At 34.7% G+C, this 20,718-nt stretch overlaps 1 protein-coding gene across 3 annotated transcripts in view; it reads right to left on the reverse strand.

The window, feature by feature from the left end:
• Positions 1-20,718, reverse strand: part of LOC112409773 (activating transcription factor 7-interacting protein 2-like) — a 45,852-nt gene that overhangs the window by 24,842 nt on the left and 292 nt on the right. For all 3 annotated transcript variants that reach the window (XR_003005231.1, XM_024760078.1, XM_024760079.1), the window contains exons 2-5: positions 7,444-8,300; positions 6,306-6,430; positions 2,387-2,521; positions 1,727-1,825 (exon numbers count right to left, since the gene is read on the reverse strand). Coding sequence is in view for 2 of the 3 variants with exons in the window: in XM_024760078.1 (XP_024615846.1) it covers positions 1,727-1,825; positions 2,387-2,521; positions 6,306-6,430; positions 7,444-8,290 (1,206 nt within the window). In the remaining variant the exon portion in view is untranslated. The remainder of the gene's footprint in view (positions 1-1,726; positions 1,826-2,386; positions 2,522-6,305; positions 6,431-7,443; positions 8,301-20,718) is intronic.

The following is a 20,718-nucleotide window of genomic DNA, read 5'->3' on the forward strand; positions in this document are numbered from 1 at the left end:
AATAACGAAGTGATCACTGAAGAAATCAAAGAGGAAATCAAAAAGTACCTAGAAACAAATGACAATGGAGACACGACGACCCAAAATCTATGGGATGCAGCAAGAGCAGTTCTAAGAGGGAAGTTTACAGCAATACAACCCTACCTTAAGAAACAGGAAACATCTCGAATAAATAACCTAACCTTGCACCTAAAGCAATCAGAGAAAGAAGAACAACAAAACCACAAAGTTAGCAGAATGAAAGAAATCATTAAAATCAGATCAGAAATAAATGAAAAAGAAATGAAGGATACGATAGCAAAGATCAATAAAACTAAAAGCTGGTTCTTTGAGAAGATAAACAAAATTGTAAACCATTAGCCAGACTCATCAAGAAATAAAGGGAGAAGACTCAAATCAATAGAATTAGAAATGAAAAAGGAGAAGTAACAACTGACACTGCAGAAATAAAAAAGATCATGAAAGATTACTACAAGAAACTTTATGCCAATAAAAGGGACAACCTGGAAGAAATGGACAAATTCTTAGAAAGGCACAACAGAAATACAGATTATACTCGTATCAGAAATGAAATAGAGTATATCACTACAGATCTACAAAGGTTAAAAGGACAAGGGAATTTTATCAATAACTTTATGCCAACAAGATCATCAACTTAGATGAAATGGACAAATTCCTTGCTAAGATAACTTACAAAACTAATACACAAAATGAAATAGGAAAATCTGAATTACTTTATACCTATGAAAGAATTACATTTTCAGGAAAAAGTCTTCCTACAAAGAAAGGTCCTTACCCAGATAGTTTTCAGAGGTGGATTCTATCAAACATTTAAGGAAGTAATAAAAATCTTGCACAAACTTTCAGAAAACAGGGAAGGAAATGCTTCCCAATTGATTTATTGAGGCTAGCGCAAATATGATACTAAAGGGAATAAAGACATAAGAAAAAATTCAGTGAATGTATACTTATGATTAAATTTTTTTTTTTTTTTTTTTTGCGGTACGTGGGCCTCTCGCTGTTGTGGCCTCTCCCGTTGTGGAGCACAGGCTCCGGACGCGCAGGCTCAGCGGCCATGGCCCACGGGCCCAGCTGCTCCGCGGCATGTGGGATCCTCCCGGACTGGGGCACGAACCCGCATCCCCTGCAGCGGCAGGCGGACTCTCAATCACCACGCCACCAGGGAAGCCCTATTTTAAATTTTATATAAAAAATGTAAACAGATACTAAACTCTACTTAATGATACCCATGCTGAAATATTTTGGAAGTGTACACTGCAAAGTGTATTTTGATACAAAATACGCTAGTACTTATGACTGTACCAAATATGAACATGGCTTAGGAGATGAGTAGGCTGGCAGATACATGACAAAAATATATTAAAAGAGTAAAGGTAGAAGTTAGACGTTGATTATACAAGCGTTCACTGTAAAATTCTCTCAGCTTTTCTATGTTTGAAATTTTTCATCATGATAAAATGGCGGGGAGGGAGGCAGTACAGGCAATCACAAACCACCTCTCTACTCACTTTATGAAATAAATACAGGAGGCATTTACTTTTGGCTATCTGAGGGTATCTTCTCCAGAGATAGAGGAACATTCTAAGTATAAATTTATTGTCTTTTAAACCTATGTCTTCATTGGAAGTATATTCTGCTCTTACAATCCAACTACTTATAATGTGGGGCAAGTAAGTTATTAAAACTCCTATACGTTTATACCAACCTTACAAGCTGTATTGCTGGATAGCACCTTTGGTTCCACACAATTCCTATGAGATAACATTACCGTTCTAATACGTCTTTGAAGTTTTTTTATTTTTGTCTAGAAGAGAAAAACAAATAAATACAAAACCAGAGTACCAAATAATATATCATATAGAGATGGAGAGAAAAATATTTGCCAATGTAATTTTGTGAGACTTAGGCATCCACCAAATAAATGAGAAATTCTTATGTTAAGCCAAACATTTAAATCAGGTTTGATCTACTATAAGATGTTCAAGAATAGAAGATAAAAAAAATCAAACTTCTAATTGGTCCACAATAAAATTAATGTTGGTAGAAACACCAATTAGCAAGTAACCCTAGAAGAGTAAAACAAAACAAAAAACCTAAAGAAAGTTTGAAACAGGTTATACAAGCTCTAATATAGAATATATTTTGAACTGACACAGAATGGCTGATGGTTCTACAAGTATTTCTCAAGGGCCAATACAGCTGAGATATAATAACTTATATTACCAATGGTATAGCACATCAGGGTTGTGGCCAGGGATCAGATTTGGGTCCACCTTTACTGTTTTCCTTTCCTAATATGTAAAATATCATTAAATTCTACTTTTTAAAAGGACTGAAATGAAATAAAATGAAATTAGAAACTTACAAAGAGTTCATCAGCTATTGCTTCATGTTTACTCCTGCACTGTGTCTTCCCAATGCGTTCAGTCAATTCTTTCAGTTTGTTATCAAATAGTTTGTAATTTATACTACAGATCTCCTGTCGAATCAAATGTCTGACCTAGAATGTTAAAATAAAAACCAAAACACTCCACGTTTCAAATTTAAAAGCAATTTTATTTTCTACTTCTTAAAAACAGCTTTGCTCTTTTCTGCATTTACTGTAACTAACAAAAGGTACTTTATTTATATTACTATGTCAATAAGGTTTATAAAAGTTAAATAGCAAATTCAGCAGAACACATCTAATATTTAAATATATGGGTAAGTTAGAAATTAAATTTATTCTCCTAGTGCTAATTTTAGTTTCCTACAGTTTTGGTTGAATTCCATAATACAAATTAAAGGAATAGTAAAAGTCTATATATATCCCATTTACACTTTTTAATGACCATAGCTGAAACCTAGTATTCTATAAAAAGGGACTCCACTTATCTGAAAACCAGAGCCCAGTGAAAATGGCTGGTTGATCTGTAGTAGACAGAAAGGAAATTATGAAAATTTGAGCCTTGACCCCACCATTAACAAGCTATATGACCTTCGGGAAGTCACAACATCTCTGAGCTTCATTTTCCTGGTCCACAAATGGGTAGATGTCATACAATGTTGAACAAGTGATGCTCATAGGATTTTCATAAGGACATAAAAAGATAATATGCATAAGAGCTCCATAAAATGGAAAACACTGAATTGAAATGAAAGAAGTAAATATACAAGATAATCTCCTTCAGGTTTTTTTGCAGGGGGAGGGGATGACTTATTGTTAAAGTGAAAAAAGCAATTATGTGACTAATGCTATCTGGCATAATGCATGCTATTCTATCAGACTACAGTAGTTAGCACATGAAACATTAATGAATTTCATTATCTGGCTAGTTTTCAGAAAATAGGTTGGCCTATTTTCAGGTAGCATAATTAATCTCAATGCCTACTGATATGATGGCTTTGCTGAGCCATACATTCAGAAATATCCACTGCAAGTGTTTGCTCAATGTATATGCCCCTTTTAGCAACTTTCACAACAGAGTAGGTAGTCTCTCTTAATAACAAATTCTGTCATGATATATTTAAGGTATTTATTAGTAATATTTATATCTTCCCATAATATCTTGTTTCTTGGTGCTCAAAACTGTAGCACATAGTTTCTATGTTAAATTCCTTTATACTGATGTCACCTAGATGATTAGTCATATTCAGTAATTTTGATTATTCCCAAGGTTTTTCCTTTTCATTCCCTATTGTTCTTGATCTTCAACACTATCATCTACTCGATTTCTTCCGTAATGCTTCATTAACATTTCTACAGTGGTTTCTCAACATTATTAGACATGATTGTCATTTGTACTCTCACAACTTTTAAATATCTGATGAATAACTGCTCAAAACATATGTATTATGTAAATAAGTGCTCAGAAAATCATACTATTTTTACTGACAGCCATTACCTGTCCCCGTGTGGGTTTTATGGATTATTGCATGCTTGCCAGTTCACTGGCTGAGGTCAATACGTGAAGTTCATACCCTGATGAATCTTGGAATACATATTTAACTGTTTTGAATATGGAAATACTGTTTTGCTAAGAAGCAAAAGCCATACAGTGTTCGTCAAACTTCCCTGGTAAGGAAGAATAATATGGAATACTTGTTAAATTCACAAATTCCTAGGACCTACCCTGATTCACCAATTTCCTGAAAAGAGGCCTGGAAAGAGGCCTGGCACCACTAATGATTCTTATCGGGTAAGTCTGAGAAAAGAGAAGCTTAAAACAATTAGTAGTGAGCTGAAGACACCACAATTTAAACAAGTACTCCTGGTGATTCAGATGGAGGCAGACTCTTAAAACTTGGTTGGTTACTTTGGATTAACTGCCCTCCAAGGCATGCGTCCTCTAGTGTAGAGTACACACTTGTTCTCATTTAGTGGTTATGGTCTTCATACAGAAGGAAGACACAATAACCTCCACCAAATACCTCATAAATATCTTCTGCAGATGGTAATGTGTCAAAAATTATGGAATCAGATGAAGTCCTAGCTACAATTTGCAGATGGTAGGCAAAGTGGCCTAAAGATTGGAGAAAAACTGGAAATTATGTGTGTATGTGTGTGTGTGTGTGTGTGTGTGTATATATATATATATATATATATGTATGTATATATCCCCTATCTGCCTCAACTTTCTGCAATGGTGGGTAGGGTTAACAACTCGGACTTCAGAAGAAAAACCCCTCTACTTCAGTAATTTAGGAATCAACCAGGCCAAGATCCTTCTGAAACCTCAAAAGATAAGAGTTAACTGCTCTGGGACTCTCTCAGTTGGGAAGAACAATGTCAGAATGAGAGGCCCTATTCCGCTGGGATTCAAACAAGAAAAACAAACAGATGTGGTTTAGAGAGTTAACTGTTCAGACAGGAATTAAAATATCAAGTGAGGGAGAGCTAGTTACTGAGAGATAGATAAAAGATAGGAATTAGCTAAAACCCACGCTGTCACCCGACAATGTAAGAAACTTCTGGTGGTAGTGGTGGGGGAGGATAACAAATAAACTGCATTCCTTCAACCTCACTGGCAAGGACCATATTCTGTGTCAACTTGGACCAAGTATTTTGTGAGGTAGATAATAGTGGTGAATGAAAACCCTGATTTTTCTGTGCCAGTGAAATTAAAATGTTCAAAGATTAAATTTTGTATTTATATGTCCATATCAGAACTTATTTCTGAAATCAGCTACTAATCACTGAGAGTAACACAGCTGCAATCCCCAACTTCTTAAGCTAGATCCATGTTTAACATAATTCCACTACCCCATCCCTGCAAACAATAGAATATTTACATATTTTTTTATTAATGTCTCATTTGGTCTTGCAGAAGAAAATAAGAAGTAGAAAGGGGAAGTATTGACTCACCTTTTAAGCTGATTCTGCATGAGTCTTTCAATGGTTTCCATTTATTATGTGAATATATGTTGATATAACATGTAACTATGTAATTGTAATGGCCTGTTTTAGAAACAGTGTTTTTGTTTCTGAAACAGCAGGATGGTTTGGATTGGGACATTTTTTGGTCCACTATAGGTGACGACAATCTATCACGTAATGACTTTTAGTTGTGGCATTTCAGTGGTAATAAAATAGCAAAACATGATCATCAAAACAAGTCCTGATACAGGACCTACTAAAATTGAAGCTCATTACACTTAAAGTCAGAGTTGATCAGACATTAATGGAAACTGTAGTACAATGAGATGAAATGGGGCAAAAAGAAAAGGAAAAGTACACTTAATGATGCTATAAAAGCAAAACGTCAGATAATGCACCATATCTGTGTAAATTAGGGTAAGTAAACCTTTCCCTAATTTCTTGGAAATTAGGGCAAGTAAACCTGAATGTAGCAGGACTTTGTAATGAACTTCCGGGTTGCCTGGGTCTATGAAGTAGTGATCAATTGTGATAATAAACAGCTATAGCTGCAGATCAAGAACGCCATGACCAGTACAAAAGAGACAGAATTGTTCACAAAACTCAAGGTCATGTAGTGTCTGACTTGAAGAGATTTGAGCATAATATTGACTAAAAAGCCCATTCCCTTTCTACCACAGCACTCTACCTTCATGGGATTCTGTAGGTTACTCTGCATAGGATCATTTTGAAGGATCTAGAGATGTTTTGGTGATGTAAACAATTATTTTTCTCTAATATCTCCACCTGCTAATAATTCAGTTTTCATATACCTGCCCTGCATCATGAAAGTTATCTGTACTCATTGTTTAGATCAATTAACTTTTACCATTTTTTACTAATCAAAAGTAAAAGTTTCTGAAGCAAATATTTAAGCCCAATATTTTACCTGTTCCAGCAATGCTGTTTGCTTTCCCAGAGCTAGAGAAATATTTTCATTAACTTGCTCTGAAGTTTTCACACGCTTAACATTTTCTTTGACTTCTGAAAACGTCCTCTTCTTTTGATTATGGCCTTGGGGAGACGGAAAGATGAGACAGAAAAATACTCCTTCTAATGAAGGAAACAGGGGAATTCTCTAATTTAGGGACCCCTAAGCAAATTAAAAAACTAAAATGTGACCACAGCAGCATTTTTTAGAAAATGTATAAAAAATTCTGACAAACTAATCCTTAAAAAAAAAGAGTATTTTAGTCCTGGTCTCAGATATACTTTCCTTCCAGAGTATTTAATATACACTTAATACTAACAAAAACAATAAATTACAGCATTTGATCTTCTGTTTACAGTTATTTACTTGGTGGTCTTACATTATTTTTAGAGTTACTTAGGCAGTCCTACATATTTTTAATAGGTGATCCTACTATTATTTTTAAGCAATTTAAAATTCACCTTGTTAAATGATCACTCTGTAGCATACACAAGAACACAAATACCATTTATCCTAGTAAATCACGTTTTTCTTATATTTCATTAACCTACAAAAACACCCTTTTAATGAAATTTACTTGTGCTATTTTAATAACTTTATAACCCTAGAACTTCATTGGTTAATTATTTGATGAGTTTCTCACTTTACACACAAACCTGTATGTATTCTTATTATCTATCCGCTTACACTTGGCATGTGATATACAGGCCAATTCTATGGAAAGAAATGGGTTCAACTATTTAAAAAACCCACTCTGCCTTTCAACTAGCCTCCTTATTAATTTAATAAAACTTCAAAAAAAAGAAAAGGTGTAAATGAAATAAACCAAGCAATTTCTATAAACCACCTTTTGATTTTGTTGTACTTTCAAAGGAAAGTGATTGATTCCTTCTTTGCCAGAATTTACTTCCCTTTGGACATAGAGGATACCATTCCCCCTCCCCACCAAGAATGGTTCAGAAATAAGATACTCTGAAATAATTATCATTTACTGTTTTCCTGTCTATGTGTACTCTACTGTTTCTGAGATTATGAAACTGCCCAAAGCAAAGTAACTATTTTAACTTCTCCAAGAGATACGTAAGTATGCACTTACTGTTATTACTATCAGTGTCAAATGAGGACAGCCACTTTGCATCTGTACTTTCACAACTTAAAATGCTGGAATGACAGGTTCTACAGGATTCTTCACTTTTCAAAATGTCAGCAGCACAGTTACTAGAAATGACTGAATTTACCAAGTTAGGTATTTTATCAACAGGCACAAAAGGGATATCTGAATTTAAAGTTAAAGTGTTATTTTGTCTTTTATCACGAAACTCAGAATTGGAGTTTGTTTCTAAATAAGAAACTATCTTGTCAGTTCTCTTATCATCCAAGGTATTGGTTATTGTAGACTTTGACATCTGAACTACACCACTCAATACACTGGATGGACAGCAAATGGATTTCAGATTACAATCCTCTTCGTGTTCAAAAATGGATCGTGTTACACTTGCCTGACATTCAAAATGGCTTTCAAAAGTGTTTTGTGAATCTTTTGCGTCTTGTGTAAAGAGTTTCCTGGGAGATTCTACTGTTTTACTTGGCTTTTCATAAGGGTACACAACTTGTTCTTCATTGTATTCTAATCTTGCTTTTGAATCAACAATTTCTAGTGGTTTTATTAAGTTCTGAGAAAATACTTTACTTTTTGGTGCACATACTGAAATTTTTATAGAGTCCAAAGAGGAAGCATCATTTTCAGAATGTCTACATTTGCTACTTATGACATCAGTACTTGAATTCTGATTACTACTTGACACATTATTCCCAATTGCTGCGGTTTCTAGTGCTTCAACATTCTTTGACTTATTCAGGATCTCTGCTTGCTTCCGGCAACTTGCAGGCATTGTTTTTCTTGCTTTTAAAATCTTCCGTTTACTTCTATCTGGACTTGCCATCTTTCATATCCTAGAATTTAAGATACCATATTTAAATGAATATCTCTAGCAGACAAAAGTTAACATTTACTTACAATATTAAAATAATGCCGTAACTAATCTTTCCAGATTTAGATAATTATTTTTATTGAAAAATATACCCATTTTCATCTGTTATTGATAATTTTAATTTTGTTCTATAACTCTATATAAAGTCAAAATTTATACTGTCAGTAAGCCTCTATTTGATACTAAGTCTGATAATTTATCTGGCCACTTTTTGTTATATCACCTCACTACTATAACCATTAAGTTCTGATTTAAATAATCCAAGTAGGCCATACTTTAGATAATCTAAAGATTAAGTTGCATTTCTTCATAAAAACAAAAAACAATGTTTTGTGTGAAGTGTTCCATTTTCTACATACCGTGGCACCTTTTTAAAGCTTTCCTAATGTTCAAATTTCCAAATTAATGGTACTGCACGAGTAATTCTCAACAATCATCAGTATGAAATGAGCACTAAAATACACAACGTGATGCTAGTTCAAATAAGAAAGCCAAGTTAGGTTTCAATACATCCTTAATTTTGAATTATTTCTATTAATTTAAGAAAAATCTACTACATAGCAGGGAAAAATATTTTAGTATTTATTTCTCAGTATCCACATCAAGCCTGATCTGAACCATAGGTAAGTAAATGGTTTAAAAGAAAGGAAAACTGCCAAATTACAAGGCACTTAAAGGCATAATACAAGCAAAAAAAAAAAATTATATAATACATAATAGACCAGTTACCTAACAAACTATAGAGCACTTATTAAACTTGAAGACAGAATCTAAGACATTTTAAGGTGCAAATAACCCAGTCAAAGCTACCTGAATAATTTGATTTATCCTTATCTATTTTCTTACTCAAAGTTTTCATTTACTGTAGTTTTTTCATTCACTATATCATTTGACCAGGAACAGTTCCAGGATTTGTTAGACTTGAAGGCTAAGTGAATATTTATTTAGAAAAAGAAAAGATATCACAAACTCAAATTGCAAAAACCTGTTATGTATACATAAAAATCAGGAAATCCAGAAAAATAGCACATTTTCATTAAGGGCCTGATACAAAATAGAACTCTATTTTCTCTATATGACTACATATTTGATAGCCTTTTCATGAATACAGTATTTGTAATATTCCCCAAAGACAAACCAAATCTTTTCTCTAGCAAGGTTGATCAATTTTTAATTTTTTTATTTTGGGTTTTTGTTTTTTTCCAAACATTTTACTGAAGTACCTACAGAAAAGTGCACATATCATGTGTTCAGTTAAAAGAATTTTCACAAACTGAATACACCCATTTAATCAGAATCAAGATCAAGAAGAGAATGATCCATAGATTCATCAATTATAACAAATATACCACTCTGGTGGGGGATATTCATAATGGGAGAGGTTATGCATGTGGGGGTCAGGGGATATATGAGAAATCTCTGTATCTTCTTCTTAATTTTGCTGTGAGTCTAAAACTACTCTAAAAAAATGAAGTCTGAAAAAAAAAGAGCTATAGAAATAAAAGAATTTTAAAAAAAGAATAATTCCAAGGGTGAACTGTACTGGTAACTGCCTAAAAGGTGAAGAAATAGTTTACATGTTGTAGTGAGGGTGAGTGAAATTTATTACTGGGAGCATAAAAAGCAACAACTCAGTCTAATTGGGGGATCACTGGCATCACCATCCTGACATTTAGACTTGAGTCCTTTGCTGCAAATAAGCCACATTTCACAGAGGTCTTTGGAATCGTGGTACTGTCCTGCAGCACAAGGTCAGAAAGACAGGTCATCTACATTTTCTCAAGTCTTAAAGATTTGTCATTTATAATTTACATCCTCAATCCATCTAGATTTTAGGATATAGTTATAGGAAGGGATGTAATTTTGCTTTCCCTCAGATGTATACTGGCATACCTAGGAGATACTGCAGGTTAGGTTCCAGACACTGCAAATACTGCAATAAAGTGACTCACATGAAGTTTTTGGTTTCCCAGGGCATATACAAGCTATTTATGCTGTAGTGTAGTGTACAATAGACTAAAAAAACAATGTACATACCTTAATTTGAAAATAATTTATTGTCCAAAAAATGCCAAAACAATTCCAATAGGAATGTCAAAGACCACTGATCACAGATCACCATAGCAATATAATAATGAAAAGTTTTGAAATATTGTAAGAATTACCAAAATGTGACAGAGACACAAATGAGCAAAGGCTGTTAGATAAATGCTGCCCACAGACGCTCAACACAGGGTTGCCACAACCCTTCAATCTGTAAAAAACACACTATCTGCGAAGCACAATAAAGAGAAGTGCAATGAAACAAGGTATGCCTGTAATTGTTTGAAAGCATCCTATTAAACTGTAAAAACATAATCTAATCTGTCCCTTTTATTCTATTTTATCTGGTGATATAACTCATGCTGAATATATTGCTGTTCATCCCACCAACTTTTTTTAGATGTCTCTTATAAAACCTATTGAAAATATTTTAAACTAATGAATGTCTTTTAATAGGAGAATTTAATCCAATTACATTTATTGTAAATGACACATTAAAGCTTTAGTTTACATTTGGTTTTATGCCCTCTGATTTTTATAACTTGTTATGTTTTACATTTTATTATTTATGTTTATCTCCATGTCATTTTAGTATGAAAATGTCCTATTTTTTTTTTGAGGTACACGGGCTTCTCACTGCCATGGCCTCTCCCGTTGCGGAGCACAGGCTCCACACATGCAGGCTCAGCGGCCATGGCTCATGGGCCCAGCCGCTCCGCGGCACATGGGATCCTCCTGGACCAGGGCACAAACCTACGACCCCTGCATCGGCAGGCGGACTCTCAACCACTGCGCCACCAGGGAAGCCCTGAAAATGTCCTATTTTTTAAGGTCTACAAATGCTTTACAATTCTGTGGAGCCTAGTATATTTAAACATTCCCTAAAAGCATTTTTCAGCTAACATTTCATTAACCACTGAGGTCAAGAGATTTCTTTTCACTGAATTTAGAACTTTATATCCCAGGTTTTACTTTACTCTTACATTATATTTACACACACACACACACACACACACACACATATGATCCTTGAACATAGGGGTTGGGGTTCAACTCTTCGTGCAGTTGAAAATCCACATATAACTTACAGTTGGCCTTTCATATATGTGGTTATGATGCTTTCATATCCACAATTCTCCATCAGCAGATTCAACTGCAGATCATGTAGTACTATAATATTTACTATTGAAAAATACCCACATAAGTGGATCTGCATAGTTCAAACTCATGTTGTTCAAGGGTAAACTGTACTTTCAAGAATAACTCTGGATATTCACATCTTGCTAAAGAACCAGATTTGGCTATTATAAATAATGCTATGAACATTCACGTATAAATTTTTGTGTGAACAGGTTTTCATTTCTCTTGGGTATATGCCCAAGGATGGAATTGCTGATCATACAGTAACTCTACATTTAACCTTCTAAGAAACAGACTGTTTTCCAAAGGGTCTGGACCAATTTACATTCACACCAGGAAAGTATGAGGGATCCAATTTTAGCACCTCTTCATCCATCAATACTCATTATCATCTGTCTGTTTTAGTATTGCATCTTGGTGTGAGTGATGACTTCACTGTCATTTTAATTTGCACTGCCCTTATGGCTAATGATGATGAGCATTATTTCATGAGCTTATTGGCCACTGGTATATTGTTTTTGGGGAAATGACTATTCAGCCCATCTGTCCACTTCAAAATTGGGTTATCTGACTTTTCATGGTTGACTTGTAAGACATCTTTATATATTCCAGATCTGAGTCCCTATAGACATGATTTCCAAACTTTTCCTCACATTTTGTGGGTGTCTTTTCAATTTCTTGATGGTATACTTTGAGAAACTAAAGTTTTAAATTTTGATAAAGCCCAATTTACTTTTTCATTTGTTGCTTGTGCTTTTAGTGTCATATCTAAAAAAAAAAAATCACTGCCTAATCCAAGGTCATGAAGATTTATCTCTGTTTAAAAATTTTATTGTTTTACCTCTTGGATACATTTGGAGTTAATTTTTATGTGTGTTAGGAATAAAGTGAGGGAGAAGGTCCACACTTATTCTTTTGCATGTGGACATAGAGCTGTTCCAGCACCTTTTGAAAAGGCCATTCCTTCTCCCTCATTGTTTTGTTTCTCTCATCAAAAACCAATTACCTAGGGCTTCCCTAGTGACGCAGTAGTTGCGAGTCCACCTGCCGATGCAGGGGACACAGGTTCATGCCCCGGTCTGGGAAGATCCCACGTGCCGCAGAGCAGCTAGGCCCATGAGCCATGGCCGCTGAGCCTGCGCGTCCGAAGCCTGTGCTCTGCAACAGGAGAGGCCACAACAGTGAGAGGCCCGTGTAATGCAAAACAACCAATTGTCTATATAAATGTGAAGGTTTATTTCTGGATTCTCAATTTTATCCCACTGATATATAGGCATGGCCTTATGCCTGTACCACACTGTCTTGATTACTATAGCTTTCTAGTAAGTTTTGAATTCAGGATGTGTGAGTCCTCAATGTTCAAGACTGTTTTTGCTATTCTGAGTTCTCGGAATATCTATATGAATTTTAGGACCAGATTAACAATTTCTGCAAAGAAGCCAGATGGCACTTCAATAGGGATTGTGTTGAATCTTTAGATCAACTTAGGGAGCAATTACCTTCATTCTATCAAGTGTTCTGATCCATGAATATGGGATGTCTTTCCATTTACTTAGACATTTAATTTCTTTCAATAATGTTTACTTTTCAGAGTTAAAGTTTTGCACTTTTTGATACTATTGTTAATGAAACTTCAAAATTTTTCACTGCAAGTACATGGAAATACAATAGAATTTTGTATATTTATCTTGCATCCTGCAACTCTATTGATCTTATTCTCATCTCAGAATAGCTTTTTGCAGATTCCTTAGGATTTCCTCCATACAAGATCATGTCATTTGTCAACAGTTTTATTTCTTCCTTTCCAATCTATTCCATTTTCTTGCCTAATTGTCCTGACTACAACCTCCTGTACAATGTAGACTAGAAGTGGCAATAGTGGACATCCTTGTCTTGCTCCCTATTTAGGAGGAAAACCTTCAGTCTTTAATCATTATGCATAATGTTAACTGTAGATTTTTCACAGGTACCTTTTATCAGGTTAAAAAAAATTTCCCAACTAACCCTACTTCTATTTTGTTTTTTTTTTTTTACCATGAAGGAACCTTGGATTTTTGTCAGAATATGCCTTTTCAGCATTAACATGACCATATGGCTTTGTTCTCTATTCTATTGATATGGTACATTCATTAATATATTTTTGGATGTGAAACCAACCTTGCATTCCTGGGATAAACCCTACATGGTCATGACGTTGCCGGATTCAACTTGCTAGTACTTTGTTGACAATTTTTGCACCTATATTCATAAGAGATATTGTTCTGTCATTTTCTTACAGTGTCTTTGATTTTGTTACCAGGATAATACTGGTCTCACAGAATGATCAGGGCAGTGTGCCTTCCTCTTCTATTTCTCTGAAGAATTTGTAAGAAATTGGTATTTTTACACGTTTGGTAGAGTTCAACAACAAAAACCATCTGAGTTTTTCTTTGTGTTCTAATTCAATCTCTTTACTTGCTTTTCAGATTTTCTGTTTCTTCCTGAGTCAGTTTTGTTCATTTTGGTCTTGTTAAGAATTTGTCTAGGGCTTCCCTGGTGGCACAGTGGTTGAGAGTCCGCCTGCCGATGCAGGGGACACAGGTTCGTGCCCCGGTCCGGGAAGATTCCCACATGCCGCGGAGCAGCTAGGCCTGTGAGCCAGGGCCACTGAGCCTGCATGTCCGGAGCCTGTGCTCCACAAGGGGAGAGGCCGCAACAGTGAGAGGCCTGCGTACCACAAAAAGAAAAAAAAAAAATTTGTCTAGTTCATCTATAAAACTGATCAGTATATAAGTGAATCGTTCTATAGGAGTCTCTTATTATCTTTTTAACTTCTGCAAGATCAGTAGTAATGCACCCTTTCATTCCAAATTTCAGTAATTTGAGTCTTTTTCATGGTCACTCTAGGTAAAGGTTTGTCAATTTTGTTATCTTTTTGAAAAACAACTTTTGATTTTATTAATTTTATTTTTTTCTTTCTTGATTTTACTAATCATTTCCTTCATTCTGCTTAGGTTTCCTCTTTCTGCATTAAGATTAAAAGTCAGTTTATTGATTTGAAGTCTTCTTTTTAAATATAGGCATTTATCACAACAAATGTCCTAAGAAAAGCTTTAATTGTACCCAAAATGTTTTGTATGTTATGTCTTCATTTCCATTAATGTTAAAGTATTTTCTAACTTCCCTCATGATTTCTCCTTTGACTCACTCATTATTTAGGAGTGTGTTGTTTAATTTCCACATAGCTGTGAATTTCTCAAATTTCTTCTTCTTAGGTTCTAATTTCATTCCACTGTGGTCACAGAATGTAGTTTGTTGTGGTTTCAGTCCTTTAAAATGTGTTAAGGTTTGTTTTATGGCCTAGCATAATGTCTATTTTGGAAATTTTTCTATGTACATTTAAGAAGAATATAATCTGCTTTTGTTTGGTTGAGTGTTCAAAAGATGTTTCTTAGGTCTAGTTGATTTACAGCGTTATTAAAGTCTTTTCTAATTGATCTTTCACCCAGTTTTCCATTATGAAAGTGTTGTATTGAAGTCTCCAACTATTATTGTTGAAATTTTCTATTTCTCTGTTCAATTCTTGTCAATATTTGCTTCATATATTTTGGCGCTAGTTAGTGGCATGTTTGTAATTGTTATAACTTCCTAAGGGACTGCACCTTTTATTACAAAATGTCCCTCTTTACCTCTAATATTTATTTTAAAGTCTATTTTGTCTGAAATTAGTATAGCGACCCTAGTTTTCTTATAGTTGCTATTCACATGATTTTTTCTATGCTTTTACTTTCAACATAATTGTATCTTTCAATCTATGTGTGTCTCCTACAGACAGCATATAGTTGGATGCTATTTTTCCTCTGGTCTGACAATCTGGTATTTGACTGGATTGTTTAATCCATTCACACTTGACATTAATATTGATATAGCTGGATTTCTAGCTACCATTTTACTTTGTTTTATATGTTTCATGTCTTTTGTTCCTCTATCCCATTACTGACATAGGCATTCATTTTTTAATACTTTCTATGTGGCATCACTTTAAAATTTCATTTTTCTGCCTGGTATCATACAGAAATACAATCAGTGCTTTTTTCTTGATCGTATCTCCAATTAATTCATTAAATTCACTTATTAAACCAAGTAAGTTCTTTTGAACTTTCTATGTAGTGTCATAATTTTCTTGCTAAGCCTTATTTTTCTTATTGCACTAGTTAGAACCTCCAGTATGTTATGAATGGGTATGCTGTTAGCAGGCATCCTTCACTCATTACCAATCTTGAAAGGAGTGTGTGGTTTCACTAACACCACTATGATTTTTGCTATACGTTTTACAAATGCTCTATATTAGATTAATAAAATACCCTTCTATTCCCAGATTTTATCATTAATGCATTTTCAATTTTATCCTTTTCATATATATTTAGATAATATAATCTCATTTTTTCAATTAACTTCTATCATATTGGTTGATCTCTTAAAATACTAAACCTAGCTTATTTCTGAAAAAAACCTCAGTCAGTCATAATATGCCCATTTTTTTGCTTCATGTTTCTGTATTCAACTTGCTAACATTTTGTTTAGGACTTTGTATCAATGTTATGAGAAAGATGAGTCATTCTTTTCCTTTATCAGGTTTTGAAATCAGGATTATTTTGGCTTCATATAAAAAACTGGAAAGTCTTTTTCCATTCTCTGAAGAGTTTCTGTCTGCAAATAGTATTACTCCTTCCTTAAATGTTAGAAATAATTCATCATAATGCCATCTGGGCTTGGAGTTAACTTAGTGATAAAGGTTTTCAATTATGATTGAATTTTTAAAAATAGATACAGGAATCATTCATATTTTACTTTTCTGTTAATTTTGTTTTTTTCACACAAAATTTCAAAATTTAACAGAATTTCAAGTTTATAAAGTTCTTCATAATATTCTCTAATTACATTTGTAATATATGCAGGATCTGTAGTGTTGTCTCTTTTTATTCTTGATATTACTGACATGTTTTGTTTTTCTTTCTCTTGGTCACTCTTACTAGAAATTTATCCATTTAATCAATACTGTCAAAGCACTGGCATTCTGACTTTCCTGACTCTCTATTGTATGCAGTGTTCTATTTCATCATTTCCTGTTAGTTTTATGATTCAATTTTCTTCAGGCTTGATTTTTGTTCCAGCTTGAGATAAAACTCAAATCTTTTTCAGTCCTTTTTGTTTTTTTGCATTTAAAGCTACAAAATTTCCTCTAAGTCCTGTCTCTTTGTCAAGTCTCACAAATTCTGATAAGCCCTCATTACTTAGTTCAAAATACTTTCTAATTTCCATTATAATTCCTTCTATGATCTGTGCATTATTTAGAAATACATTTATTTCCAGGCAATTGCAGATTTCCAAGTTGCAGTTTTGTTGTTGAAGGTTAGCTTAATTTAATTGCACTGTAATCAGAGAATGTCCTCTGAATAATTTCCATCCTGTATTATCTGTTGAGGCTAGTTTCACAGCCAATTTTTTCAAAAGCTCCATGTGTTATTTGAGCAAAACCTGTATTCCAACATTGTTGGGTACAGTGTTATTCTATGTCGACGCCAACTAGTTCAAATTTCTTAGCTGTGTTGTTTATAATCTTCCAGATATTAAAACAGGAGTGTGTTCAGAGTGATCCACTATGATTCCACAACTTGTCTATTCCACTATGATTTGTCTATTTCTTTTAACTGAATCACTGTCTCTCCCCCCTTACAGTATATAGTTTGAAGCCATGGGTACACACTGATTGAGTTTATTTTCTCTATTCCTGGTGCTGGACTGGTTTTTCTCATTACAAAATGTCTCTGTCTCTAGTGATGCTTGTTGCTGAGATATTACCTTAATACATTATACATATCAATACTAAATAAAGCACAATTCCCGTTATATTTTACATTTACACCAAAACAAATGTAAGCTAGGTTGTATAACTTGTTCAGAAAAACACAGTTCAGAGCCAGTATTTAAACCCAGGATCGTAAGACTCAAATCTCATATCACAAGTACAAATCAGATATTATGAAGTAACAATGTTACCTTTAAGGGATATATAGTGGTCAACAAAAGGACAAAACATGACCAACTTATGCCAGGTGACAATCTTATAATGAGCATGAACTAATCCTTACTACTCTAAATGTGGTCCATGGACCAGCAGCATTAGCATCTTCTAAGTGGTAGTAGAATTTTGCTTTTACTTAAAAAAATTTTATCGATGTAGTGGTATAAAAGCAGCATAGGGCTTCCCTGGTGGCGCAGTGGTTGAGAGTCCACTTGCCGATGCAGGGGATGCGGGTTCGTGCCCCGGTCCAGGAAGATCCCACATACCGTGGAGCGGCTGGGCCCGTGAGCCATGGCCACTGAGCCTGCACATCCAGAGCCTGTGCTCCGCAACGGGAGAGGCCACAACAGTGAGAGGCCCGTGTACCACCAAAAAAAAAAAAAAATTAAGCAGCATAAAATGCTCATAGTGAAATAAAGTAGTTGCTTGTCAACACTCAATGCCTAGTAACAATCATTTTAAACTAACTTGTTTCTTTTTTAATCTCAGTATTTTAAAATACATTCACAGTAGTATTTCTTGAATTACAAATTTTGGCCACTATCAAGGTCCTATACATACAGATGAGGATTTAGCTCTTTTCTATACCCTATACATCTTTTCATCACATTTGTAATTAAATCAATACTTGAGTTGTTACAAGCAAATACATAACCAGAGAATCACGACTGCATTATCTTTTTTATATTTCCTTTTTCCTGAAGCTATTAAATTTTATCTCTGAATTTCCTATAAACCTATCATTCACTTTTTTTTCAAATTCATCAGAACAGTCATATACCAACATTTTCCCTTATTCTCCACTCCTTCAAGGTCTCGTTTAAAGATCATCTCTTCAGAGAAAGACTTCCCCCAAGAGAACTACTTCCTTATCTGAATTTCCCATTAGAAATTCATATTTTAGTCATGATATTTGTGGGCAGAGACTTGTCTTACTTTTATATCCTCAGTGAGATGCTTTTCATGTAGAAGTTTTATTAAATGCTACCTAAATGAATACTCAACTTATAAAAATGAACCTCTGGAAAGCCACCCAGGGTTATTTTTTCCTTAATAAAGAGTACCAGAACAGGCCTCAGCAACTTTTGCCATAGCTTTACCATAAGCTATTTCATATCAGCAGCACTATACACAGTAGAACTTCAAAGGTATACTGATACCACATTTAGTAGATACATATAGTGCCTCTATATAATTAATGGTTAAATTAGTAAGATCTGTATACAAACACCCCTTATATCCCTAGAAATTTAATCAGAAATTCAAAAATTCACATTATATCCAATTATCTCCCCTACCCAAACAGTTATGCTTACTTCCCTCTAGATATTACCTGACTACAATCTTTCTGTCCTACTTAGATTGGTAAAGATAAAAAAAGGATACGAAGTTACCTGAGTCTATAGTAATGCATTTTAAAGATATGGGTCAAGGTTTAATTAAGCTTTAGAGAACAGAATAAGTATTTAAACGATGTAAGGATATGAGACAAAATAAGATAGAATATGTTTCTTTGTATTTTAATATAATCTCACTCAACTTAATGAGAACTAGTACTCTTGTGCATTTAAAATCAGTTTATTTTTAACAAGTATCCGATATATTATTTAAAATTTGATATAAAATGAAATACATCTGTACACACCCACTATAAGAAAACTACATGATTTGCACATGCAAAGATGCAGGGATCATGCAATATTTTCATACCAGAATTCAAGATGTTAAGTAGCAAGGAAATACAGCAGAATTGAAGGTTGAGGTGAAGTATGAGCTTCAATAAGATAAACAGCTGAAAATTCAAGATGTACCTAGATACACCAGTTCTTAAAAGATGCAAATCATGCATTTCTGTTGAGGCAGAAGTCAACCTTAGGATGTAGTCTGTACAAATCTGCAGATAAGACTGAGAGTTAAGTAGATTAATTTGATTACGGTCAGACTCAACATTTCCAAAAATGTACTGAAGGATGAACGAACTAAGAAGACATACTTCACAAGAGCTGAACTCAATGTAATCAGTCCTTCAGCCAGATGCTTCATTTTTGTATTTTCAATAGCTTTCCTGTGATATAAATTATTTTTATCTTGAATGTTCTTCCCCACTTGTTTTGCAAATAGTTGTCGCCAGTCATTTACTGGCTACAATATACGACAAAATCATAATAAAAGAGTATGAAATCCCAATCTAGCATAACAGCCCGTTTAAGTGGGTTTCACATAATTCTTCTATTTTTTAATATTTTATTCCTAATAAATTACTCAGTATGATCATCTTTTTCTAGGTCTTGACCATCTATGAGTCTTCAGAGCAGTAAATACCGGCTCGTCACAAAGCAAGCAACACATGCTGGCTTACAATGTTGGAAACTTCATCTTCAACACAGTATCACGGAAAGGTGGAAGTCAGTTTTCCAAGCCAGTTTTCCAAGCACAGCAAGGTTGTAATCAGAGAGACAAAGCAAAATAATTGCTTCCTCTGTACAGGACACATTCTTGAACTTGCCAAAATTGAAAGTAGGTGAGGGAAGGGCGACAAGCAGGAAATGGTTTTTTTCTTTTTAACTTCCTCAAAAATAAACTGTGTTAAAGAACCACGCCTGCCGTTACACGGTTTTCATTCTTCCATCACAGCATCCCAAAACTGGTGAGCTCCACAGGTGTACATTACACGTTTGTGCTCCAGGCGCTTTCCTTTAAAAAGGCATGTGGGCATTAAGGCTCGGAATTTTGTTTTCCCTGATGTTCTAGTACCTTCTGCATAAAATGCACATCAAGGAAAGCCTCCCCACCGCCTGATGAAGATCACTTAACTGTTCTGGCACCTGGTTTCCTCAGATAAATTATAACTGAAACTCCTGGAAATTTGGCGACGGAATCCCAAAGTTGCGCGGAGGACTACTACATTTTCTCCGTTAGTCTGTAAATGTAGTCCGGTAGGGCCCCACGCTTCCACTTACTTACTTGGCGAGTACCAAACCCTGAGGCAACGTCCCTCCGCGGCCCCGACTCGCCCGCGCCGCCGCCCACCACCCGCTCGGACAGCGGGTGGAGACACGTCCTTTCGCCCTTCGCCGTGGTCTTGCCGGCCGGGTCGGATCCCCAACGACTCCGCGGACACATTTGAGTCAAC

This window comes from Neophocaena asiaeorientalis, unplaced genomic scaffold (genome assembly GCF_003031525.2).
Source record: "Neophocaena asiaeorientalis asiaeorientalis breed wild unplaced genomic scaffold, Neophocaena_asiaeorientalis_V1.1 scaffold1686, whole genome shotgun sequence".
Taxonomy (NCBI): domain Eukaryota; kingdom Metazoa; phylum Chordata; class Mammalia; order Artiodactyla; family Phocoenidae; genus Neophocaena; species Neophocaena asiaeorientalis.